Source organism: Acinonyx jubatus, chromosome D4 (genome assembly GCF_027475565.1).
Source record: "Acinonyx jubatus isolate Ajub_Pintada_27869175 chromosome D4, VMU_Ajub_asm_v1.0, whole genome shotgun sequence".
NCBI lineage: Eukaryota > Metazoa > Chordata > Mammalia > Carnivora > Felidae > Acinonyx > Acinonyx jubatus.
Genome location: NC_069391.1, coordinates 10,451,380 through 10,476,751, shown reverse-complemented (window position 1 = coordinate 10,476,751; position 25,372 = coordinate 10,451,380). Strand labels below are relative to the sequence as shown.

General features: G+C 51.5%; 4 protein-coding genes across 8 annotated transcripts in view; 2 read left to right on the top strand and 2 right to left on the bottom strand.

Annotated features, from left to right (window-relative positions):
• The first annotated feature begins 276 nt into the window (after positions 1–276).
• On the top strand, positions 277–4,628 carry WDR38 (WD repeat domain 38). 5 transcript variants are annotated; one of them, XM_015061371.3, is made up of 9 exons: positions 277–405; positions 935–1,055; positions 2,095–2,211; positions 2,292–2,389; positions 2,778–2,858; positions 3,074–3,205; positions 3,285–3,434; positions 3,866–3,913; positions 4,026–4,628. In XM_015061371.3, the coding sequence occupies exons 1-9, from the start codon at positions 337–339 to the stop codon at positions 4,152–4,154; spliced, it is 945 nt and encodes a 314-aa protein (XP_014916857.3). In that variant the 5' UTR covers positions 277–336; the 3' UTR covers positions 4,155–4,628. The 5 variants fall into 5 exon arrangements, with proteins under 5 accessions (XP_014916857.3, XP_053060603.1, XP_053060601.1 ...); XM_053204628.1 differs by having other exon boundaries at positions 2,292–2,314; positions 3,866–4,628; XM_053204626.1 differs by having other exon boundaries at positions 3,866–4,628.
• RPL35 (ribosomal protein L35) lies at positions 4,457–8,916 on the bottom strand. The gene is made up of 4 exons (XM_015061359.3): positions 8,777–8,916; positions 8,202–8,338; positions 6,426–6,507; positions 4,457–4,639 (listed from the first exon to the last, which is right to left on the bottom strand). The coding sequence occupies exons 1-4, from the start codon at positions 8,777–8,779 to the stop codon at positions 4,490–4,492; spliced, it is 372 nt and encodes a 123-aa protein (XP_014916845.1). The 5' UTR covers positions 8,780–8,916; the 3' UTR covers positions 4,457–4,489.
• A 4,580-nt stretch (positions 8,917–13,496) lies between these two features.
• ARPC5L (actin related protein 2/3 complex subunit 5 like) lies at positions 13,497–20,898 on the top strand. The gene is made up of 4 exons (XM_053204630.1): positions 13,497–13,798; positions 17,862–17,933; positions 18,877–19,053; positions 20,339–20,898. Exons 1-4 carry the CDS (start codon positions 13,649–13,651, stop codon positions 20,399–20,401), a joined length of 462 nt encoding a protein of 153 aa, XP_053060605.1. The 5' UTR covers positions 13,497–13,648; the 3' UTR covers positions 20,402–20,898.
• Positions 20,899–22,169: 1,271 nt separating this feature from the next.
• The window catches only part of GOLGA1 (golgin A1), a 47,776-nt gene continuing 44,573 nt past the window's right edge, over positions 22,170–25,372 (bottom strand). Inside the window, exon 23 of the mRNA XM_027035097.2 lies at positions 22,170–24,404. Within this exon, the coding sequence (XP_026890898.1) occupies positions 24,324–24,404 (81 nt within the window). The 3' untranslated portion in view covers positions 22,170–24,323. The remainder of the gene's footprint in view (positions 24,405–25,372) is intronic.

Genomic DNA, 25,372 nt, shown 5'->3' with positions numbered 1-25,372 from the left:
GGAGGCAGTGGCGGTGTGCGGGGCTGGCGTGCCCTCTAGCGGTCGCCGTGCTCGTGGTCTGGCCCCGAGGTTGGGGCTGCACAAGGTCTGGCTGGCAGCGGCCAGTAGGGGAAGTAAGTACCTTCTCAGAGCCGCGGACGGTCCTGCCCGCCGCGGCGCCCCCGCCCCGGGGGCTGAGAACAGTCTCTCCCAACCTGTCTCTCCTCGTGGCTTCCCAGAGACCCCGCAGTGGCTGCGTGCTCCGCCCCGATTTCCATGGAGACCCCTTGTACACAGCTTCCTCTATCCACTCCACCTCAAGTGGGGCCGGCTGGCTGGACCAGCGCCCTGGGGCCCATGAACAGCGGGTCCGCAGGAAGGCTGGCCGTGGGGAGAGTGAAATTCTTCGGCCAGCACCGCGGGGAGGTAAGGTCCGGTTGGGCTCTGCTGACTCTAGGGTCCTGGCTCTGGGTCTAGAGTGGTTCCTTATTCTGTCTAGTGTTCTCTGGCCCCCACCCAGCTCCAGAATGGGCTACAGATTCTAAGCTCTTGGTTCTAGAGAGGGTGCAAACTCCTGGATGACACCAGTGTTTTGACTTTGGCTTTAAAATGAATTCGGGGCTTAGATTTTGAACTCCTAGTTCTGGGCTCCAGCTCTAGAATGGGCTCTTGGCTCTGGTTCTAGAGAAGGCTTCAGCCTCTACCTTCAGTGAGGACTCTCGGGCTTCAGGCCCAGGTTTTACAGGATTCCAGAGAAGGCTCCAAGCTCTTGGCTCTGACTGCAAGGGTGGTTCCTGCATTCTGAGCTCTAGTTGTAGAGTGAGGCTTGAAGTCTAAGCTCCAACCCCAGGCCCGTGGGGCAGTGTTTGGGGCTGGCCCAGGAGTCTGGGGTCAGACATGAGCAGACAGGTGTCTCTTGCCCCAGGATGGGACTACTACTGTGCTCTCCTTCCAGGTCAACTCCTCAGCCTTCTCTCCCGACGGCCAGAGGCTGCTCACAGCCTCTGAGGATGGCTATGTGTACGGCTGGGAGACCCAGAGCGGGCAGCTGCTGTGGAGGCTGGGTGGCCATGCAGGTGGGGCTCCTGAGGCTGGATGTGGAGACCAAGGCCCACGGGTCTGGCATTCTGCAGAGCCTATCACTCTGACATCTGAGCGGGGCATTCATGCCAGACAGCCTGGGTAGGGCTTGGGCAGGAGGGCAAGGACACAGGGCCTCTGACAGACCTGGACTCAGACCCTATTGCTGTTTTTTTTTTTTTTTTTTAAGTTTTAATTAAAAATTGGTAGTCTCTACACCCAACATGGGACTCAAACTCACAACCAAGATCACGAGTCACATGCTCTACTGGTTGAGTCAGGTCCCCATTCCTACTGTTAAAAATTGTTTAAAAATATATTTACCATCTTAACCATTTTTAAATGTTCAGTTCAGTAGTGTTAAGTATGTTCATTGTGCAGCTAGTCTCCTGAACTCATCTTGCAAAATGGAAACTCTATCTATACCCATTAAACTCCCCATTCATCTTCCTCCAGTCTGACAACCACCATTTTTTCTAGCTCAATGAATTTACTCTAAGTACCTTCCTTTTCATGACTTATTTCACTTAGCAGAGTGTTCAGCTGTTTAACCACTTTGTGATCGTTATGTCATCTCTCTGAGCCTCTATTTCCTTCTCTTTAGAATGGGGACAGTTGCTCCCCTGTGGGATGAGATAATGCAAAGTGCCTCGCGCCCCGTAAGAACTCAGTAGATAGAACTATTATAATTATTACTGAAACAAGAAAAAAAATCTGGTAGTTACAGGGCAGATCGACTAATGTTAATAGGTAAAGTCCAGGGCTGGGGAGCTCAAAGGTCACAAACCCAGGCTGGGCTCTCAAAAAGTTTCTGGAAGGTGCCTGCATTTGCTTTTGGCATTGATTTTACAAATGGGCAAAATAAAGTTGGGTGTTTCAGGTCAAGTCATGGAAGCTCAACTTGCTAGATGGCTGGAGGGTGAGAGAGTTAGGAGGGAGGAGGGTAGGTAGGCCATAAGGCTAGAGAGATTAGCAGGGGTTGTCCTGCAAGGTGGAAGGCAGCACCCCATTCCCTGACCATGCCTGCTTACCCAGGCCCCATCAAGTTCTGCCGCTTCTCCCCTGATGGCCACCTTTTTGCCACGACCTCTGGTGACTGTACCATCCGCCTGTGGGATGTAGCAGAAGCCAAGTGTCTGCATGTCCTGAAGGGTGAGTGCACTGGGTGGGACTAGGACCAAGCAGCCAGGCCTATGTTCCTTTCTAGACCCTGCCATATCCTGTTCCACCAGGTCAACAGAGGAGCGTGGAGACGGTTAGCTTTAGCCCTGACTCAAAGCAGCTGGCATCGGGTGGCTGGGACAAGCGGGTGGTGCTCTGGGAGGTGCAGGTATGTGGAGGGGTGGCCAGAGCGAGACCTGGGACCTAGAGGAGACAACCCCCACCCCAGTGCCCCAGAAAGGTTGTTCCATTTTCCCCACTGCCCATGCCCACACCTGGCATCCAAGACCCCCTTACATCTGGCTGCAGCTACATCCCCAGCCACACCAGCCCTCTGTACCTCAAGATCTCTGCCTGTGAGGGTCATGCGGCCTGGATTGCCCTCTCCTCCCCTCAAGGACCAGGTAACCTCCCCAGACCCTGTGTGATCACATTACCCAGGCAGCCCAGCAAGGAGGGGAGGTCTGACCCCTCCTTGGTCTGACTCATCTGAGGCCTAGAACCTAGCACAACAAGGCTCTGGGCTACCCTCCAAAGCTCAGGGCTCTCTCCTGCAGTCTGGCCAGATGCTGCGCCACTTAGGAGGGCACCGAGACTCTGTCCAGAGCAGTGACTTCGCACCCAGCTCAGACCGCGTGGTGAGCCACATCCACTTACTTGCTTGGGGGCTGAGCAGTGGTCAGAATTTCAGACCTTAACTGGGTGACTCTGCTCTTCTGAGCCACTCCCCTTATCTGTAAGATGGGGAATTTAGCAGGGCTCACAAACTGCCTGCTTCCTGAGCCTGGCCAGCCTAAGAACCACAAAGGTGGGCATGGGCTCGCTAGTTCATGCTCACAGCAGATGTCTGCAGGCCACTGGCTCCTGGGACTCTGCTATCTGCATCTGGGACCTGCGGACGGGGACCCCAGTGACCTCCCACCAAGAGCTGGAGGGCCACAGTGGCAACATCAGCTGCCTGTGCTACTCAGCATCCGGCCTCCTGGTGAGCTAGGTCGCCCTGGGTTCCAGGCTGGCCCTCTGCTGGCTCCAAACCCATGGGCTTAGAGCTGTTTGCTGTCCAGGCTTCCGGCTCCTGGGACAAGACCATCCACATCTGGAAGCCTTCCACCAGAAACCTGCTTGTTCAGCTCAAGGGCCATGTCACCTGGGTGAAGAGCATAGCTTTCTCTCCTGATGGGTCACAGCTAGCCAGCGCTGGCTACTCCCATATGGTAAGCCCACCACCCCCCCTGCCGCCCACCCCAGGCCTGTCCTCCTGGCGAACTCCTAACCCAACATCCTCCTTTACCAGAGCCCTCAGCATGGTCTAGAAAGGGCCACATCCTATTTGCCCCGAACAGGAAGGTGACAAGGACAGAACCCAGGTGCCCACCACTTCTGGGCACTAAGGTCTAAACTGGCCCAGAAGCTGCTAGTGACAATAACATTTCTAAGACACACCATAGCTTCAGGGAAAAGGAAACTGCACTGCGCTGAATTTTCGCATCAGATTTTTATGCCGGGCATGTTAAATACACCTCACAGACAACAAAACCCGGACCAGGAGGTAAAGAGGTTGGCTGGGACTCACTCCAAAGTGGTTTCAAGGATGCCAGACTTGTGGGGTGAGGCCTCCTTCCCTTCTGCTTATATTATTTTCCAGGTCAAAGTCTGGGACTGCAACACAGGAAAGTGCATGGAGACTCTGAAGGTAAGTAAGGTCCACGGATGTAGCACCCAAGGGTGTAGGAAAAGGCCTGCCAGGGGGGGTTGGGAGCAGGCAGGACTCGCGTTCCCAGAGCCCAGTGAAGTGCTTTCGGCAGGGAGTCCTGGATGTGGCCCACGCCTGTGCCTTCACCCCAGATGGGAAACTCTTAGTGTCTGGAGCTGCTGATCAGGCAAGATGCCAATTCCGATGCATGATCAAATCACCCAGAGCCTCTCAGATATAACATCACCACAAATGGCTCTTTGATCTCAAGCCTGTCTCTCCCTGCCCAGGGCGCATGGGACCTGGCAGAACGAGCCCCTGAAAGGACAGTGAGGGCAACTGCACGCCACAGGCCCAAAGTAACCTTAACAGAGCACCCTACAGATCCCTGTGACCAGGATTGGTCATGGTCCCACGCCGGGGCTGCCAACAGCCGCAGGCAGGCCTACCAAAGCCCAGGCCCCTAGTAACCACAACCAGGGCACGCCAGCCCACCTCTCCAGCACGGTTCGCTGAAACACCCGCAAACATGAAGCAATGCCAGCCAGTTTGTTTGTGTTTTATTGATGCCGGTGCTCAGGCCTTGACCGCATACTTCCGCAGTGGGTATAGCCGCTCCTTCCGCTGCTGCTTCTTGGTCTTCAGGTTTTCCTCGTGCTTGTTTAGCCGGCGGCGCATGGCACGTGTCTTCTTGGGCCGCAGATCCAGGGGCTTATACTTCTTACCCTGGGTGATGGGAGAGCGCGGGGAATCTGAGCACCAGGGTTTTGGAGCTACTGCGGCAGTTAACGAAGCCTCCGAGGCTGGAACTAAGCGGCTAGGGGGCACGGGGAAGATGCTGGAAGTGCTTGAAGGGGGCCACTGGGATGCGAAGGTTAACGTGTAGACCTGAGCATGAGGAGGTATAGGACCAGCCCAGTAGGGGACTGAGGCCCTGTGCTGGGTGCCACCTTGGTGAAGAATCAGACCTGCTTAAGGAGCTCCCAGCCCAGTGGGTAAGACCGGGCAGCTAACAAGCGGCCCATCGGTGGGGAAGAGGAGAAAAGATAAAGGAAGCTTCCACCTAATGACTGGAAATAGCCTACAAAGCAAGCAATCGGAGCGAACACCAGTTCCAAGGGGGAGAAAACGGGGCGCACAAATACCCTGAAGAAGGCCGGCTCAGGCGCTTTCTGGGAACTGCCAATAGTCCAGAGGCGGTACAGGCAAAGGGCAGTGGTGTGAGAGCTAAGAGGGGGAACAGCCTCAGGGCAGAGAAGTGCAGAAACAGAAACGAGCTGCGCAGAGGAGGGTAAGCTCGAAGACGGGGGATTTGGAGGCATGAGTCTCTGTCCACCCATATCCATGTTATCCACAGCACAGGTCAGGGCCTCATCCATTTCAAGTTTCCTAAGCCCTCAGAGCTCTGCTGGCCAATACAGGCGCTGGCCACGCGAGGCCTACGTTACAAATCCAGGCCTTCAGCCACCACAGCCACATGTGGCCATCTGTGACCATGCCGACAGCACTAACCTAGAGACAGAGACCTCACCTTGACCCTTCCCCCCACCACCCCTGGACTGAGTGGTGCCTGGCAGGGGGTGAACTCACTGGAAGACCACCCACCACCTCTGCCATGGTCCCTCTGGAGCCTGATCAAAGTTTCAAGCCTGGGGCGCCTGGGTGACTTAATCGGTTAAGTGTCCGACTCCAGCTCGGGACATGACCTCAGAGTTCATGAGTTTGAGCTCCGCGTCGGGCTCTGTGCTGACAGCTCAGAACCTGGAGCCTGCTTCCAATTCTGTGTCTCCCTCTCTGCCCCTCCCCCATGGTCTCTCTCAAAAATAAAAAACATCAAAGTTTCAAGCCCAATTCTCAGAAAACATTCCCACACACACAATGTACACACATTCAGGGATGGCGGCACCCTTGCCTGGCCCCCTGCACATGCTACTATCCCTGGGGGCAGCTAACCCAGGAACACATGGCGGCTTTCAGCTGAAAGGCTTTAAAGCAGGGCTGAGGATCTCCCCAAGAAATCCCACTGGAGGACAGGGGCTTCAACCTGTGTCACGTGAGTTCCGGCCTGCCCATGACCTTCTCTTCCTGATAGCCAGCCCTGATTTTGGACTTATCAGCTAGCCCCCACGATCACATAAGCCAATTCTCTGTAATAAGTCAAGTGCATGTCTACACACACATGAAGTTTCCAACTGGTTCTGCTTCACAGCTTGAGCCCTGATAACGTTGCTCAGACTTACTCAGCTGGTGAGGCTGGATTCAAAACCCAAGGCTCCAGCCAGACTCTCACCACACTGATTTCTTGACCAGTGCAGCCCCGAGGAAATGCAGACTAGTGCCAAGATGCTGGTTTGGAAGTGAAACCAGCTACAAGTTGGGAAGGCTCTGGAAAGCCCGCTGCCATGCACCCCAGCAGAAAGAGCCTCTTCATACCACCCTTTTGGCCAAGGAAGAGCTGGAACTTTGCCCCTGCAGCTAAGCATCCCTCCGACTTCCCCCAGCCCAGACTCACCTTGTAGAATTTCCTGAGGTTCTCTTTCTGAGTCTGGTTGATGACGGTGAGAACGCGGGCGATGGATTTACGAACAACCCGGCTACAAAACAGAGACATCAGTGAAGATGGTGGAGAGATACAGTGCCCCCCCCCCCCCAGGCATTTCATTCAGGACCCCAGATGTCCTAAGACAGGAGTGGTATTATTCCCCACCAGCTTGTCCATATTCACCCAAGAGGTGCCTAACCCAGCCCAGAACGTGGGTCTGGGGGTGAGGTCTAAAGACTCTAGAAGATGGGTATCCCTCAAGTGGGGACAGGGAAGGGCTGGCATGCCCAGTGCTTCTGAGAAGCTGTGAAGTATTCATTCATTGAGCAGAAGCAGAAGGGAGATCAGGAAAGACCTTCCACCCCAGGCCATATATCCTGACAGCTACAAAGACCTAACCAAAGTCAAAGTCGACTATGGGAAATCATGCCACAAGCTGGGCAACAAGTTTAAGGAGTCATAGGAAGAGCCACTTGGGGGGGGAGCAACAAGACGTAGGCCATGGGGGGAGAGGATGAACATAGGAAGAAGCTGGAAATAAGTGATTTGTGGTCAATGTTGAACACGAGGCATGCTGGGGGATGAAGGAGGGCCACTCAGTAGACAGCTGGTAAACAGTCTTGAGGGCTCAGCATGCAACTTGCTTGCGTGTTCCCCAACTCATCCAATCCCCTCCCAGCACTGCGAGTTGGTTGTTGGGGGCCCACTTTACAGAAAAGCAAAACAAACAAAAACAACAAACCAACTCTGAGTGGTGAGTCAGCACACCCATCAGGTAGGATGTGGCAAAAGTGGAATCTGCGCCCAGTTCCACAGACTCCAAACCCATGTTCCTTTCACAAGTCCTGATTCTTGATTCATGTAACTAAGTTAACTCCAACTTAAGGGAGAGGTGGGGACAAGGCACTGATCTACCAAGTGAGGGAGGAGGGCAGGGAGGACCAAGTGCTGGTGGGAGAAAAGCGTCCGGTTAGACTTTTCTTTTTAAATTTTTTTTAATGTTTATTTATTTTTGAGACAGAGAGACAGAGCATGAACAGGGGAGGGGCAGAGAGAAAGGGAGACACAGAATCTGAAACGGGCTCCAGGCTCTGAGCTGTCAGCACAGAGCCCGACACGGGGCTCGAACTCACGGACCGTGAGATCATGACCCGAGCCGAAGTCGGACGTTCAACCAACTGAGCCACCCAGGCGCCCCGGTTAGGCTTTTCAAGATAGCGTTAAAATGGGGCTTCAGGGGGGGCCCTAGGTGGCTTAGTCCGTTAACAATCTGACTTTGGCTCAGGTCATGATCTCACAGTTGCTGGGTTCAAGTCCTGCCTCGGGCTCTGTGCTGACAGCTCTGAGTCTGGAGCCTGCTTGGGATTCTGTGTCTCCCGCTTTCTCTGTCTCTCCCCTGCTCTCTCTCAAAAGTAAATAAACATTAAAAAGAGATTAAAAAAATAAAAAAGGGGCTTCAGGGACAACCTGTTCTTTCTTCAACCAGAGAAGCTGAGCAAGGGCGCTCCAGGCAAAAGGACAAAATGGTCTAATGCAGAGAAGAAAAACCACACAGCAGGTCTCCCATGTGGCTGGGTGTGAGCAAGGTGAGCCTGGAAAGGCTGGTTAGGAAGGGCATGACATTCCAACCCACGGGTCCATGAAACGGACATTTCCTTTAGCCAGCTTCGAAAACTCTACAAATGCTTCCAACGCACAGGTGTCCCCCACACCCAGAAAACCGTGGTCCTGCCGCCCCTCACTCACATCTTGGAGAGTTTGGAGGCCGCCCCGCCTGTCACTTTGGCGACGCGCAGCTGGGACAATTCCACCTTCAGGTCTTCCAGCTGTTTAAGCAGCTCCTCCTTCTTCTTGCCGCGAAGGTCTCGAGCCTTAATTTTGGCCTGTGCGCAATCAAGGGTTTGGGTCAAACACCCAGCAAGGCTGTCTCCCCTTCCCAGCGGCCATCCTCCCTTCCGCCTGCGTCGTGGCCAGCCCCCGGAGGACGCGCTGCGAGCCCAGCATCCCTCCCCTAGTCTGTGCCTTGGGCAAGGAAACTGAGGCCCCCGCAGGCGCGCCCTCGCCCAGGTCCGCTACGAGGCTGGGCCGCTGCTCCCATTCAGCAGACAGAAAGACGGAGGCGTCGGCAGCGCGGGCTCACCTCTCCAGGCCCAGGCCAACAAGGGAGAGGGCGGGAGACCTGCTGTGGCGGCGCTAGGCCACTCGGCACGGCGCCTTACATGCCCGGCTGACAGATGGAACCCCAGTGCTCACCTCGAGCTCCCCACCCCAGGCCCCGAGCCCCACAGCGCGGGGATGGCACCCGATTCCACCGCCCTCACCATGTCTACACAACCAGCCGCCGCGCCGATGGAAAGAGGCCGAAGGAAAGAGGAAGTGGGCGGGGCTGACCTCCACAACTACTGCCGGGTGGCGGTGGGCGCGGCCAATGGCTCCGCCCCGAGGGAGCCCTAGCTCCGCCCCTGACTCCAACCCCTACCCCGCCGCGGGGAGCGCCGAGGTACCGCCCGCCCAGTTTCGCCCCGAGGAGCCCCGCACCTGGGATTACTCAGGTCTTCATGTCCCCTGAGCAGAGCAGTTTGGGAAACCGAGGACCAGGGTGACTGGCAGCTTCCCGGAGATGGCACAGTGAGGACTCGAATTCGTCCATTCAGTCATTTACTCGTTCGTTCATTCATTCATTCAGTAGACCTTTGGAGGTCGCTCCATTTGTGCTGCTTTGATCTGGGCGCCAGTGTCCTGGGGTTGGAGGGGATGAGGGTTTCAAAGATGAATGAACCCGACTTCTGCCTTGAAGGAATTTAAAATCCGAAGAGGGCAGGGAGAGGCGGGATCAGACTGCTATACTCCCAGCTCCATAAACGTTCCAGTGGAGGCAGCATGTGGCAAGGGAAAGCATTCAGGGCCCTTTTTTTTTTTTTTTTTTTGTTCGCTGGGACTCTTGGCAGATCCCTTCCCCTTTCTGAGTCTCAGTTTTCTCACCTGTGAAATGGGTATTTTTTGAGGCTTACGAACACGAGAAACTCTTAGCACAAGATCTAATGCACAACAGTCGTTCAAAGTATCATTGACATTAATATTCCCTGTGGAATGAACACTTGAGTTGGGCCTGAAAGTTAAAGGAGAATTCACAAAGCAGGGAAGGTGCTCAGGCTTTCTGACCAGGCAGTTGCCCCAACCAGCAAACGTGAATCACTCCAGTGTCACTCCATTGCCATGTACAAATATGAACCAACACCTTTTAGAGCACTAAAGCCAGGTTGCCCCCTTGTTACTGTCAGGTTCCAGGGAGGCTTCTTCCATCCCTTTATTGGGTTCTAGCCATGAGCCTTAGCTTTTCACTAAATTAGTATATTATCTCCCTTTTGTGTCCCAAGCTTTCTGTTTTTGTTTTGTTGTAGTCGTTGTCTTCGTCGTCGTTTAATTAATTAATTTATTTATTTTCTAGCAATCGTTATACCCAATGTGGGGCTTGAACTCACAACCCTGAGATCAAGAGTCATGCTCTTCCAGCTGAGCCAGCCAAGTGCTTGATGTCCCAAGCTTTCTGTGCAATCCTTTTTTAGCCCCAAATATACTGAATTAAAATGTTTACAGGTCCAGGGGGTGTCAGGATGACTCAAGCTTTCTGTGCAATCCTTTATTTAGCCCCAAATATACTGAATTAAAATGTTTACAGGTCCAGGGGGTGTCAGGATGACTCAGTCAGTTAAACGACCGTCTCTTGATTTCAACTGAGGCCATGATCTCAGGGTCCTGAGATTGAGCCCTGCCTCCGGTTCCATACTGAGATTCTCTCTCTCTCTCTCTCTCTCTCTCTCTCTCTTCCTCCCTCGCTCTCCCTCTGCCCCTCCCGTACTGGCGCACGCGCTTTCTCTCAAAAAAAAAAAAAAAAGTTATAAGTCTGTCTCCACAACCAGCCTGTAAGTTCCCTCTGGGTAGAACCTTGGCTGACACTTGATTTAGTTTATCTAGTCTCTAGGCCCAGCACATGGATGCTTGTTGGATGAATGAATTAATAAGCCTTGCACAGACCACGGCTTCCAAGATGTAGATGGGTATGAGGAAGAGAGGGCAGACGGAAGGCAATCTTGGCATGGATTAGTCTTGAAAGAAAGTTGAATGGTGCGAGGGGACTTTGCTGTCATATTTTCCAAATGCTTATAGGTCTTTTAGAAATAATGATTATGTGCATCTTTCTGAACTTGGAAGACATCTGTTACTCCCTTGTTTCCTTTCATGCCACATCCAAACACCAGCAGATTCTGCAGCCTCTGCTTTCACAATAACCTAACATCTTCCCACGACTTTTATTGGCACCTGTCTGGCCTGAGCTAACCATTGCCTGTCACCTGGACCATTGGTGTCACCTTTTAAATCACTTCTCTAGCTCTTATTCCCATATAGTCTCAATACAGCTGTTAGAGGGACACTTTTCAAGCTTAAGTCAGATCACGTCACTGCCCAGAATCTCCAGTGTTGTCCCATGAGTTTGACCACGTCCTTCCCCTAGCCTACAAAACCTCTCCTGCTTCCATCTCTCCTCACTCTTGTGCCCCAGTATGACCTGTTTCTGGAATATGCCACACCTGCCCTGTCTCTGGGCCTTTGCTTGGCTTCCTCCTTCACTTCCTTCAGGTCCCTGATGTGTCACCTCCTCAGAGAAATCTCTCCTGACCACTTTACCTAAGGTACTGTGAGGCCCTGCATGGTTTTATACCCTCAGCACAGTCATCCCTGACATAGTATAGGTTAAAAAAAATTTTTTTTAATGTTTATTCATTTTTTGAAAGCAAGAGAGACAGAGCGCAAGCAAGGAAGCAGCAGAGAGGGAGGGAGACACAGAATCTGAAGCAGGCTCCAGGATCTGAGCTGTCAGCACAGAGCTCCATGCTCTCCACAAACTGAGAGAACATGGCCTGAGCTGAAGTCAGCAGCTCAACCAACTGAACCACCCAGGTGCGCCAGGATAGTATATATAGACTTATTAAATTCTGACCTCCTGCCTGGGAGATCCAGTCATAAGCAGGGCCATTATTTCAGTCACCAGTTTATTTGGGGGCTATTTCCTTACATATAAATTAGGCATTTAAGAAAAGGTTTATTTATTTTTGAGAGAGAGAGTGCAAGGTGGGGAGGGGCAGAGAGAGAGGAAGGGAATCCAAAGCAGGTTCCAGCTGTCAGCATAGAGCCTGACTTGGGGCTTGATCTGATCTTACAGTTTGTGAGATCATGGCTTGAGCCCAAATCAAGAGCCAGATGCTTGACCTGAGCCACCCAGGCACCCCTAAAATGGGCATTTCTGGCTTAAAGTTCCTTCTACCCAGGCTGTTCTGGGGATATGAATTTCTGCTGTCATGTGGCCTGCCTGGGTCACAAATATTCCTTTCAAGGTATGGAGCTGAAAGGCAGGAGGGCTTTGCCTGTTTCCAGGACCTCTGAGACTTTTATTCAGCACTTACTTCCCAGTGTAAGAGTCTGGATCTTTAGCACCTGAGATTAAGAAGTATCATGTCTGGCAATATTTTTTCATCTATAGACACAGTTCAATGAAAAGCATTTGAAACAATAAAAACGAGTCATACTTCTTGAACTATTGACCTTTATCAAAAACAGTACAATTAGGGGTGCCTGGCTGGCTCTGTCAGTAGAGCATGCAACTCTTGATCTCCAGGTTCTAAGTTTCAGCCCCACGCTGGGTATAGAGATTAATGTGGTTTGAAGTATTGGGTTTTGGAGCCCACAGCCAAGAAAGAATTCTTGAGATGTCTTCAGTGCAAAAAGGTGGTTTTATTAAAGCACAGGGACAGGACCTGCAGGCAGAGTTGCACTGGGATTGCAAGGAGTGACTGATTACACACTTGGGAGCTGGGGGAAGTAAAGGCGAGGGGAAGTTTTGGAAAGGATTTTCATATGCTAAGAGACTCACAGGATCCTGGAGACCTACCTGTGGTCAAGCTAAGGTTGTTTGACCCTCCAGCAAAGTATTAATTGGGTTTCTGGTAGAATGTAGTACTTTGCCTGCCTCAAGTATTTGTTAATGGGCTGCAAGTTATAAGGAAATTTAATTTTATCTACATTTCCTTTTGCCTGTTTCCCACATAAGAGATTACTTAAAATCTTAAACAACAAAAAAGTACAACTTTATGAAAACAAAGACCCAATTTAGTCTAAGGTTAAGGCCTGTTAACAGAATCCCTCAGCCAACAGCCCACTCAATCTTGGCACCACAAAGTCATTCTTGACTCCGCACTACGTCCCCCCAGCCCCATCTTTCCCCATCTCTTACTCTGGGGATTCAGCTTTCCATCAGAATATGCCTTTCCAGCCAGGACCGGCTTCTCAGCCCCAAGGACCTCGCCCTTCCTGTCAGGATGGGGACCACAGGGTCATGTCCCTCACCTCCCACCCGCCAGGCCAATGTCACTGCTACACCCGAGGTTGCCTAGTCCAAATATTTTCATTGTCTTGTCTGCCTTCTGGACACACTTTAAACGTCTGTAAAGTCTCCCAATTAACAATAGAATCACTATGTACAAAGCAGAGGCGACTTCCTCCGAGCAAAGTGGTGGCGTTCAAGGCTCCTAAGATTGTAGAATTAGGATCCCCCTCCCCGCCTGCCCCCCCCATTCCGTCACTTCCAGAGGTAGAACTACTACTCATCCCTCAGCTCGAAGGTTTTTTTCTCAAAGAAGCCTGCCCAGCACCCGACAGCCAGGAGCCTTATCCTCAGGGCCCCGTGACGCACTCCCCCTCCCCTCTGCGTCCGCGGCTATGCCGCGCCAGGCCCCTTCCAAGGCCAGGGGCTCTTCGGATTCAGGAGAAGCTGAAGAAGGAGCGCAGTTATAGCGTCCACGATGTTGGGGCCTGTGTGGGGACAGGGCGCCCACTCAGACAGCAAGACTGGGGCTACCCGAAGATGAAAGTCCCGCTGAAGGCCGTGGGAACAACTATAAGGTGGATTCTCCAGCGCTTCCAGCCAGTCTCCCACAGGGCTCCGCCCCTCCCGCCCACCGGCACTTCCGGTTCCGGCGTGGCCCGGAAGTGGGCGGACAGCGGCGTCTGCGCGCGGAGGAGGTGGAGGAGGCGCCCGGCGGCCGCTTCCCGCCCCCGAGCCTGAGCCGGTGCCGAACGGAGTAGAGCCGAGGTCGGACCCGGAGAGGAGCCGGCTGAGCGGGCGCCGACTCCCCGCCATGGCCCGGAACACGCTGTCCTCGCGCTTCCGTCGGGTGGACATCGACGAGTTTGACGAGAACAAATTCGTGGACGAACAGGAGGAGGCGGCGGCGGCGGCGGCCGAGCCAGGCCCGGACCCTAGCGAGGTGGACGGCCTTCTGCGGCAATATCCTTAACCGGCGCGGCGGGCTGCGCTCCCCTGAGGCGGGCCTCCCTACTCCTCTCACCCCGGGGCCCCTGAGGTCCGTCTCCCAAGTCCCTTCCGATCCGGCTCCCCTCGAACCGGGTTCCCTCAGCCCGGTATCCCCCACCGCCTTCCCTCCGACCCGGGCTCCGGCCCTCGGAGGTTCCCCCAGCAGCGTGGCCCCACGAGGCCCCTAGACCCTGGTGGACCCGCCGGCTCGCCAGGCTCCGAGGCACGCCCGACTCGCCTGCCGCCCGCAGGCCCCGCAACTCCTCCGCGAGGCCTGCCCTCGTCTCCCCCGGTGTCCTCATCCCCTCCGACTGACCGTGGCTTGGGCTCCCTATCACTCCGTCCCTCCCTTGCAGGAAATGGGGCCATTCTCGAGCTTGATGGGAGGCAGGGGCAGAAGTGAGCCCCCGCTGAGTAATTGAGCAGCCTGGGTGGCTCCTGGGCACTGTCCTCTTGGGCCGGATTGCGGCACCACAGGAAAATAGGTGGGTGGATGGCTGTGGGGAAGAAGGGACCCAAGGGGGAGCGAAGGCTGCAGCCCTAGCCCAGCCCTGAGGTCAGAGATTGTGCACCTCCGACCCCAGAATCAATCTGACCCTCCAGGTTAATGCCACTGTTTTGCACCTGTCCTCAGTTCCCTATGAACACCTTGAGCTGTGGACCTTGATGGTCTCAGCCACGTTTCAACAAGTGAGTTTTGGCTTCCTACCCGCAATAGCCTTCTTGTGCAGGAAGCGGTGGGAAAAACTAGTAGTTTAGAGCTAAGAAAAACCAGACAGTATGAAGTGAAATGTAAAAGTAGAGCCTCATGACTGGAAATGACTATTCCTGTGACCACAGAGAGCAAGCATTTAGAAAACAAGATTAAAAATAGAGGTGGTTGTCACAGCCCGCTCGGTCCCTTAGCAGTTTGAGCACAGGAAACTGACTTATTCTCACAGGAAGGATTTTTCTTTATTCAAATGGTGTTACAGGAAGTGCCTGCCCCTCCCCCACACTTGCCAGGGCAGGGTTGGAGGCTCATGCTGTATATAAATCAGATTCTGAGTGTTTAATCAGTTGACTCAGCTTGGGAAGTCAGGCCCGTGGACTACCTTAGGGAGGAGTCCTGCAGTGTTCCTCCACCGTGCCTTTGAAACAAAAACCTTCAGACTTTCTTTGAACAGGAATGTGTTTTCAAAGGTGGGGATTCAAACTTGTATTTCCTGCCCCATCAGGATCACCCTGTTTACCCCATTGGTGAATCGGGGTCATGAGAAGGACCCCTCATGAGGGAAGATTGATTCTGCGTTCTGATGCAGAACCTGGCTCATGGGCAGGCAATGCCAAAAAGACTCCAGGGTCAGGCGTGTGGCCGAGAACTATCTACAGATGGGGAGAACAAAGTCTGGTTATCTGAGGTGTTGGTCCTGATGCTGCAGGGACTTGTTGAAAGTCCTCTCTTGCTATGCCCCTAATGATAGGTTTCTTGAGGCTGCTTGGAGGCCTAGGTTTAGCACATCCAGTGGGTGCAGTTTCTCCACTAGTGGCTGTGTCAGAAACCTTGTTACCATGGACAGTATACCTCTTGGGATTGGGGAGAGGGAGGTTAGCAATGAGAACTGAAATCCTGGCAAATGTGGAGCCCAGGGAAGGAGGAGGAAGGAGAACTAGTATTTACTGAATCCCTATCATGTGCCAGATATTGGACTTATAGTGATATTACTGAGTTTAAACTATAGAACAGGCTTCTAATAGAAGAGTCTTAGAACAAAGTCCAGAGGAAGGGGTAGAGGTTGGTTGATTGGAGTGGGGAAATGTAGGGAGGAGGAGGAGGAGGCCTGTCCTACTGCTGCAGAGGGAATTGAGTCATGGTAGGGAATCAGGCAGATGAAATAGAAAGAACATGGGCTGTGTATCAATGCAAACCTCACTCTGTCATGCTATAGCTATGTGACCTCACACCTTCTCTGAACCTCAGCATCCTCTTCTGTGAAAAGGAGGGGAACCATGCTGGCCTTACAGGTTCCATGGGAGCATCACGGAACAACATTGCAAAAAACTTCACAGTACTGGGCACACAGCGAGTGCCCTAGACATGCAGCTTGGGTCTGTGGGTAGAGTGACAGCAGGGGATTAGAGAAAGAGCTTGGCTTTGGAGTTGGGCATCCTTGGGTTTGAAGGCCGGCTGAACAGCTTAACTTTGTGACCTTGGGCAGGTCATTTCCCTTTTCTGAGCTTCAAATCCATTGCCTTCCAAATGAGAATAATGATTCTTGTCACAGAGGGTTGATAGCAGTAATGAGAGGACATGTGAAAGCACCTGGTACAGGATAAGGATTTTAAAGTATTCCTTCCTTTTCTTCCTCACTGAAGAACTTTCTGGTCCTCAGGAACAGGTCCAAAGCAATGGTTTTGAGCAGTTTTGCACTCTTTCTTCCCCCTGAAGAAATTTGGCATTGTTTGGAGACACTTTGATTATCACAACTTGGAAATCCTGCTGCGATCTAGTGGGTAGCAGCCAGGGATGCTGCTAAATATTGTGTGATGCACAGGGCAGACCTGACATCAATCATGTGGTCTAGAATGTTAATGCTGTGGTTGAGGAGCCCTGATCTAGAGGAGACAAGGGGGCGCATTCCCCAGCCTATTCTCTAAGCTGAGCCCTGAGGCCAGCTGGATAAATACTGTGCCCTCCCTCCTCCCCAGAACTCCCCAAGCTGCTAAAGGCCCTCCACCCATCAACATCTATAGCGAATGCTTGGTAGGTCGGCACTACAGAGGTAACTAAAGGGTGACTCTTTTTGTCCCTGGGGACTAGTTACCCTGCCCTTCCCCATCCATCTCCTGAGTAATTTTGTTTGCCAGCCATGCTGGTTAGCAAAGAGAGCCAGCCTACATTTCTTTAAGCTTCTGAGACTCTGCTCATTGTTCTGGGACGCCAAATCAGAACTGTTTTCTAAGGTAGAAGTTATCAGTGGCTGGTACCAGACTGGCCCTTGCTTGGCTGAGGGAAAGGAATTCCAAAGCCAACAGATATAGGGGGTGGGCCGTCTGTCCATTGTGGAAGGTGGATCAGGGCCCAGCAGGGGCCTGGGGAGCTCAGCCAGAGTGGCTCCTGAGTGGTGTGGGCCCAGCTCCGTCAAGATGGAGCCCACACTAGGGAAGATGGGACTAGGCGTTGCTCCGGAGTCTCTGTCTGTTCACACGTAGGTATCACTGCATGAACAGGAGTAGAGACCTGATTGGGTAGAAGCCATTCCTTGTTCTATTTTTGAAGCTTTTTGGCTGAAGCCAGTGTTTCAGATGAGGAAATGAAAGTTGGCTGATGTAATTCAGTTTAAAATAGGTGTCACCTTTGGGGACCTAACCCAGATTGTCATTTTCTTTTGAGTGTGGTATATTTGGAACTCAGCAAAGAAGGTGTCAGGATTGCAACTAAGGTTGCGGGGAGGGGAGAGGATCAACTCATATTTGGGGGAAAAGCTTCTTTTAGATTAATAAATCTTCCTCCTAGTAGCAGCTGGGACCTCACAGACCTAAGTAGGTCTTAGAAGATAGAAATTTTAGCACATCTTAATTTCTTTAGCAGTTTAACTGAGAAAACATTGGATTAAGAGGAGATCTCCGTTTGTGCCTTCATTCTTCTTTGAGAATGAGAAGATGAGAATGATAGCCGCGCACTGTTGTTGTCAGGACCCGATGGGGCAGACGTGGTGCCCAGGACCAAGCAGTTGTAAGCAAGCTCCGTCAGGTTTTGCTGCAGGTCACCCCAAGAGGGCACTTGTTTCCAGGGAGGGAAGGAGTGTCCAAATGTGTTTTAGGGGGCGGCAGAAGGAGGGGCTTGCACTGTTGGCAGAGGTGTCCTCTACTCTCTGTGGCTCAGGAAAGCCACAGGCTACTCTCTGAACGGGCTGTGGCCACCTGGAAGCTGCGGTGGGAGGTGGGTGAATGTGGATATCTCTTGACTCCTCTCTTGAGCTGTTTTTGAAATGAGTTCATTAATAAAAGCGTGAACATGCTTGAGCCTAGCCATCCTTAACTGGTGGTGATGCACAGGGGACATGCTTCGGGCATTCCATGCAGCCTTGCGGAACTCTCCCGTCAACACCAAGAATCAGGCCGTGAAGGTAAAGGGGGCTCTGCTGCAGCTTTGCCGGGTGGTGTTGGGACCAGGGTTGTGGTTGTCCGTGTCCCCAGCTGAGCGTGACTTCCACGGGGCTTCACACAGCATCTATTTAGTGTTAGCATCAGTGAGTATCTACTAAGGGAGTGGGTTGGCACTGGGCAGTGCTTCCATGGAAGCCTCCTGGCTGGCACTCCTGACATCAAAGCTGTCGGTGTTTATAGTAAAAGCTCCCCAAAGAAACATTCACTTCTCCCCAGAGCCTCATGGGGTGAGAAGTCGGCCCAGCCCTTGCTGCTTAGCAAAACTATAAATTAGCATGCCACATGGGACTTAGCAGTTTCTGCTTTAAAGGTTATCGAATAGGCTTTATTTGCATAAGTATTTTCAGTGCTTTTAAAATTTCCTGCCTTTTAAAAACAAGGTGAGAAGATACATTTGTGTTTACTGCATCACAGCTGTTTAGAAGCTGTCTAAAATTTGGTCCAGGGAAAGGGGTCTCTCTCAAGCTGGGGTTTTGCTGTCTTGTCACAGCATCTTGATGTAATCAATGGCTACACCTCTCAGGCAGAGGGAAGTGGCTTCTGTGTTACTGGGGTGAACGCAGAGGGAAACTGCAGCCTAGTACACCTGTTCAGAAAGTAGATCTCCACAGTTAGGATCTTGTGGACTCTGAGGCTTCGCAGGTATGCTTCTCTCTGACAAACCACTTACTCCCCCAAAATAAGTGGAATAACTTATTAGCATGAATAAGGGATACTTGAAATTTAAATCAATAAAGGTATTTCAGCCCACTTAGTTTTTAACCATCCCAGACAAATTAGAAATTGGGCAGTGTTTCTAAGAGTTCTGACCACTTGGTTTGGTATTTCTGTGCCGGTCTTGGAGGACATGGATGTGCCTGGGCTGTGGCTCTGGGTGTCACTCCCTTTCTCTTTCCTTTATAGGAACGAGCCCAGGGCGTGGTGCTGAAAGTGCTTACAAATTTTAAGAGCAGTGAAATTGAGCAGGCTGTGCAGTCACTGGACAGAAATGGCATTGACTTGCTAATGAAGTACATTTATAAAGGGTTTGAGAAGCCCACAGAAAACAGCAGTGCGGTGTTACTCCAATGGCATGAAAAGGTAGGTGAACACACTGCTCATGTGGGCAGCTCACGGACTCGCCCCAGTTCTAGGGTTCAGATCCGCGGGCTAGATTTCCCACAATAACATGGGACAGTCTGATTGTCATAATAATAAGGGGCCACGCCTAAAGCAACCTGGGACATCTGATCACTTCTCCCGTGGAAGCACTTGGTAGGGGTTCACTGTCTCTGGTAATTGCAATTACTTTAGCTGCTGATTTATGCCGGGCATGTCATGGGGACAGGTGACTTGGCATGGGAAGAGGGACAGGGAGTCCCAGGTGGGAGGGAGGCAGGCTTGAAGCTGGGGCTTCATAAGACTTTAGTGGAGGCAGCTGCTTTGCATTGGTGGAGGTGGCGGTTGGGGGGCTCTTAAGGATGCAGGCTGAGCCCCTCGCTAACTCTAGGGGCTTCCTGCTGTGCTGCAGCTTCGCTAGGCCAGAGAAGGCAGTGGCAGAAACCTGAATGTTTACTTAACAGGGCCTTCATCCACCTGAAGCATAAAAAGCTGTGCCTGTCCTTTGTTCAGGTCGTTAGAAGAGCAAGCCGTTTCAAGTAGCCTGTGTCCTGCCTATGTACCAATGTCCCCCTGCCCTGTAGAGCTACAGGAAGCTCGCTTGTCAGTATAGGAGACCAGGCTATTACCAACGTGGTATCTAAAACTCTCCATAAAAGTTTTGAGGGGTCAGCCACTTGGGCAGCCTTGGTGCTGTGCCGCGGTGGTGGCCTTTGGTCCTGCTGTGGGGTGTGCTGTGCCTGCTCCGTCGGGAGGTGAACTCCTGGGCTTGGTGGGGGTGGCTCTGGTACTCGGGAGCTGAGCAAGCCCTCTGTGTGGTGGGGAGGCCAGGCCCTTTGGTCCCTTTAAGGCAACTTGGTGCCGAGCCCTGCTGGCATTTCTAAGGAGGCCTCAGGGAGGCAGCTATAATGAGCTCGTGTCTATTTAAGTGTCTAGGGCAGTACCGGCAGGCCGGAAACAGCTTGTCAAAAAGCTTGGGGGGCTGTGCTGTGTATGTGCTTGGTAACAGTGTTCTCAAGCCCAGCTCTGCTGTCTCGAGCTAGCAGCTCTTCGGGACCCCTGGCTCCAGGACAGGGCTCCACACCTAGAATGGGGGCTCTCTCGTCACCTCCTTAACTGTGCTGTTGCAGGAACCCTTTTTCGAGAGGGTCCGTGACGCGGTGGGACCTAGGTCTGGGAATGCTTGGTCCCTTCTTCCCTGGCAAGCCAGGCTCCCACGTGGCCAGCCATGTCTCATTTCACTCCTTTCCTTTTCCTGCCCCCACAGGCATTAGCAGTAGGAGGACTAGGCTCCATTATAAGAGTTCTTACAGCAAGAAAGACTGTTTAAAAAAAAAAAAAAAAAAAAAGGACTCATGTTACCTTGAGAAGAATTTTGGATGCACAGGCTGATGAAGAAGGGATTGACAATGGACCATCTTCCTAGGAACTCCCAGCTAAACTATTTCAGGACATGCATCAGCTGAAGTGTATTTTATTTTCAAGGTGGAGGGAGAAATCGTCTGTTTCCTAAATCCTTTGCAGGATCTGCTAGTCTATGCCTTTGTCCACAAGTAACACAGAACTGACATTGTAACTGTCTCCTGGAGTGGCTGGCCAGCGTTGGTCAGGTGTACCTGTGTGCTCTGCCTCTTTAAAATGGGGGAGGGACGACTTGGGCAGGTACAGATCCAAGGGCTGTGGTAAAAGGGAGAGCTTGTTTTTTTGAAGTAGTAAAAACTTCAAGGGTTTGTACAGACATCCCGTCTTCCCAGAGAAGATGGGCTTTCTTGGGTTCATTGTAAAGTGCCTGCTGCATCAATAAAGCTCTTGGCTTATTAGTATGTACTTTGCGGTGTGTTTCATGTATGTAAAATGAGTAATGAATGGGACGGAAACGAATGAGAACTGATGTGGAGGGGTGGGCGTGTCCCTGGGGCGCTGTCCCCAGGGAGTGAGCATGGCAGTCCAGCCCTCTTGCCACAGCAGGACCTCAGGCCTGGGCTCGGCACTGCTGGCTGCTATGGAGAGAGATTTTGCCGAATAACTATTTATTGGTTTTACTCCTTTTGATTTGTATGTAATTTTGGAGCTTATTTAATAAAGTGCCGAACATTCAATAATTGGTCTAGGCTTCCAAAGTCTTTAGTTTGTGTGACTGCACTTGGAATCTTTTGGGAGCGCGCCCCAGAAAGGCCCGGTCACCATCTCCTGACTCTGACTTGGCTGTGTGGCAGGAACACTCTTAAACAAGTTTTTTTGCTTTTATCCTTTTTGTTTTGTTTTGAGAGAGCGAGCGAGCAGTGGAGGGACAAAGAGAGGGGACAGGATCTGAAGTGGGCTCTGTGCTGACAGCAGAGAGCCAGATGTGGGGCTTCAACTCACAAACTGTGAGATCATGACCTGAGCTGAAGTCAGATGCCTAACTGAGCCACCCAGGCGCCCCATTAAGCAAGTTCTTTTAAAGGATTAAAAGCCAGAAACAGGTAGCAATCAGTCTATACAAAAGGAACATTTTGTTCCCATAACCACTAACAGCCAGCTGCTTTGAAGAGCAAAGATGTCTTTCTGGCCTTTTTAGCACGCGTAACTGCAGTCTGCATTCTATTAAAGGACCCCGTTGAGATTTCTGAAGCTCTTCCTGGTCCTGTGGGCCTTGTCGATAGACATTGACCAAAGTGACACAATCCTTTCAATTCCTCTGCAGAAGCTCCACTGTTCTGGGAGGTAGGACTAGGCTGCAGGTTTCATTACATATACTTAAACCTAATCTGGGGAGATTCTGAAAGAAAGGCTCTATAGCCATCCCCCCGCCCCCGCAGTCCCCTTCCCTTTTTTACTTACTAGGTTACTGGTTTAGCATAAAAGGATATACTCAGAAACAGCCAGATGGAAGAGATGCATAGGGAACTTGGGAAAGGGCATGGAGCTTCCATGCTCTCTGAGCGTGCCATTCTCCCCACATCTCTGTGCTCACCAACACGGAAGCCACTCTCCCCACATCTCTGTGCTCCCACCTGGAAGCTCTGTACTGTAGTCTTTGAAGTTCGCCTTGAAGTATTAAATATGAGACACAATGTACTAAATTTCATTAGACTGTCAAGTAAAACCCACTGTAGTTGCATCTGGATTAAAGAGCTTTAATCAAAAAGTGACACCACAAATGAATTTTCTACAGCAGTCTTAGATAATACAGTTCCTATTTACAACTGGAGAGAAATCCAAATCCAATGCTCATATAAAGGTCTATACATACTGTCTATCACAGAACTTTTTATACAAGTAAAAGTGCATTAAATCACTTAGAATATTTACTCCACTCTTCCTCTTAAAGCTGAAGGAAATTCAACATGCAGGAGGAAAGCCTAATCAGAATGAATCCTCCCGAGGCAAGTACAGGCCGAGTGATGGGTCCCACAACTACACCTAAAGCTGCCGGGGATGTGGCTGGGGCAGGGTGAGACCAGCTCAAGGGCTGGAGAGGCCACGGCAGAGTGGGACGGGGCTCCCGCCGCCATGTGGGAGCCGTCTGGTGAGCCCTGGACCACCCAATCTTGGGGAGTCTCCTGGAAAAGCTAAGAAAAGGTACCTGTTCTCCAAATTACAGAACGGAAGGCATTCCTATTGTGTGTCCCCACCAGGTAAGTGGAAAATATATTCTCCACGAGGGAAAGCCATCTGCAGGGAGGAGCCACGGGAGGAGGTAGGTAACTGGAGAATGGGCCACTGGGTGGCAGACAGCCTGGCTGGGATGAGGGTGACGCTGCCCTTGCTTGGTACTTCCAGGTCTGTGGAAATGTACTAGGTTAACTCTGCAAATCCGTGTTTTGCCGTGAGATAGATATTATAGATTATAACCCTAAGCATTTTTGAGAAACACTGAATAACTGACAATAAATTTTAGGAGCTCCAGTTATTATTTTATTTAGCCGGTAAAACTTTTGTCAAGCGAAATCAACAGTTTCTCTTTAGATTCCATAGAGTTTTTAAAGGTCCCTACCCGAGCCATCTGCACGCCATCAAGTACTGTAGCCGTCTGGGGCCGTCTGGATGCCATATATGGGTGTAGTGTCATCGTAAGTATACAGGGGCAGCGTTAGGGAGAGAGACGGTAGCTCCACGTACAAGGCAGACCGCTTCCCATGTTTTGGTCAAGAACCGGGAGGGGGGTGGGGGGCAGGGGGCAGCTGCTGCTTCCTCCGAACGGAGCAGGCTGTCCAGGCTGTCCTTAACCGTAGCGAACGTGTGATTAGCATTTGCTCCGTGTTACAACACAGAATTAAGAGCAAAGCAAATGAAATACCACCACTGCTTCAGAGGGAAGCAGAGACCACAGAATGCTGCGGTGAAATTAAAAAAGGGAAAGGAATCCCAATTTTAGAAATAATTTCCTCTTGATGCTCTGATTTACCTTTAAGAACACCAGTTAAATGGATTTTATAATACAGAGACATGTTTATAATAGCGAAGAATCTTAGCTATAAAAAATAGTTTAAAATGGTTTACCAGCAACCTATCCAAGACAAGTACATTCATTAAAAAGGCAATTGAGTGTATTTGGTGCTAAGGATCTTTTTTTTTTTTTTTAATATATCCGCTAGTTTTCTTCAGGAAAATGAGATACTGTCAGAAAGTTGCATATTCATTAATCCACACTGGCCCCAGAGTACCTTAAAGATGTACACATCTGAAGTTCTGGGTGGTCTGACAAACAGGGTGAAATAATGTTTTCTTGAGAGGAAGGGTTAAAAAGCCTCGTCTAACTCATCTGAACCCAAACATGCTGACGGGGAAGGGGAATTTTTAAAAGCCACCCCCAACGAGCTGGCTGGCTGTGGCAGAAGCAGGTGGGTCTGGCCTGCCGGGCACCATTTCAAAGGGCTGTCTTTCCGTCCAGCGTCAGCACTACGTGGTGGGCCGGGTGCCTCCTCTCTGCCCGATGCCGCCGGCTTCAGCTTCAAGTGCTAACGTGAACAGTTAGAGGGTTCAGGTGCAGACGGGTGCTGGCCAGAACTGGGAATTTAGCAGCACTGTGGAAACGCGGGTAGTGCCGGGACCCTCCCGTTTGGTGAGCACAATGACACAGGATCAGCCACCTCCTGAGCTTCAGATCAGTCTGTCGGGAAGGGGGCCTTAAGTCTTGTAAACAATGCTCTGACGCTTGTACAAAATACTGCGGTTACAGTGATTAAAAACCCACCCAGACTGGTGTGTCAGTGTTCTTTTCACAGAAAAAGTGTCATCGCATGGAGATCCATCTGCCGGATTTCCACCTAGGACCACGGGATCCGAGGGTTGGAGATGGACGGCCGGATGCTGCCCTTGGGAGCTGGTTTGGACCCAAACCACGACATCTGCATTGGAAGCAGAGAGGGCTTCTGAGCATCGGGACTAGGTGCAGAGGAAGCTGAAAGCGCCCCCTCCCTGTCCCGCAAGCACCCAGCGAAGATGCTGGACGTGGCAACCCGTCTACAGGGCCCCGAGCCCATTCTAAGTATGGGAGGGAAGCAGGAGGAAACAGAGTTGACAAGAACAAGGTAGTGGAATTGTACCTAATTCTTCCAGAAAATATTTTTTTGTTCTATCAATTCTGAATATTTTATTTTTTAGTTTTTAAACTTTTTTGGTGTTTATTATTTGTTTTTTGAGAGAGACAGAGTAAGAGCAGGGGTGGGGGGCAGAGAGAGGGAGACACAGACTCCGAAGCAGGCTCCAGGCTCTGAGCTGTCAGCACAGAGCCCGACATGGTGCTCAAACCCACAAACCGTGAGACCATGACCCGAGCTGAAGTTGGACACTCAACCGACTGAGCGATCCCAGGTTTCTTTCTTCTCTTTTTCTTCCTCCCTCCCTCCCTTCCTTTTTTCTTTCTTTCTTTTTCTTTCTTTCTCTTTCTCTCTTTCTTTATTTGAGAGAGAGCCAGCGAGCATGCAAGCGAGAGTGCACAGTGAAGGAGGGGCAGAGAGAAGGAGAGACGGAATCCCAAGCAGGCTCCACGCTGTCAGTGCAGAGCCTGATGTGGGGCTTGAACTCACAGACTGTGAGGTCATGACCTGAGCCAAGATCAAGAGTCGGACACTTAACCGACTGTGCCACCCAGGCGCCCCTGAATATTTTATTTAAAAAAAAAATCTGGACGTTGGGCCAGACCTGGGGCTGTTGACGTTAATGGCATCAGTGAAAGCGTGGTGGAAACATAAGGCCTGTCGGTGGGTACCGTGCAGACACGTGTGCACAAAGCACGTCCTCAGTAAATATGGCCCAACAGGAGTCCACTATCCCGTAGCACTTTCTCGGCGGATGATGCAGCTGTGGATGGGCT

What these genes read in the sequence shown, in the direction of transcription:
- WDR38 (XM_053204626.1), top strand. Translation starts at nt 337, where the DNA reads ATGAACAGCGGGTCCGCAGGAAGGCTGGCCGTGGGGAGAGTGAAATTC. An exon ending in GAGGCTGGGTGGCCATGCAG is followed by an intron (nt 1,056 to 2,094) that starts GTGGGGCTCCTG and finishes CTGCTTACCCAG; the next exon opens with GCCCCATCAAGTTCTGCCGC. An exon ending in CACCCAGCTCAGACCGCGTG is followed by an intron (nt 2,859 to 3,073) that starts GTGAGCCACATC and finishes AGATGTCTGCAG; the next exon opens with GCCACTGGCTCCTGGGACTC.
- RPL35 (XM_015061359.3), bottom strand. An exon ending in GCCTCCAAACTCTCCAAGAT is followed by an intron (nt 6,508 to 8,201) that starts GTGAGTGAGGGG and finishes TCTGTTTTGTAG; the next exon opens with CCGGGTTGTTCGTAAATCCA. An exon ending in ACCTCAGGAAATTCTACAAG is followed by an intron (nt 4,640 to 6,425) that starts GTGAGTCTGGGC and finishes CCCATCACCCAG; the next exon opens with GGTAAGAAGTATAAGCCCCT.
- ARPC5L (XM_053204630.1), top strand. Translation starts at nt 13,649, where the DNA reads ATGGCCCGGAACACGCTGTCCTCGCGCTTCCGTCGGGTGGACATCGAC. An exon ending in TGGACGGCCTTCTGCGGCAA is followed by an intron (nt 13,799 to 17,861) that starts TATCCTTAACCG and finishes TGGTGATGCACA; the next exon opens with GGGGACATGCTTCGGGCATT. An exon ending in TACTCCAATGGCATGAAAAG is followed by an intron (nt 19,054 to 20,338) that starts GTAGGTGAACAC and finishes CTGCCCCCACAG; the next exon opens with GCATTAGCAGTAGGAGGACT.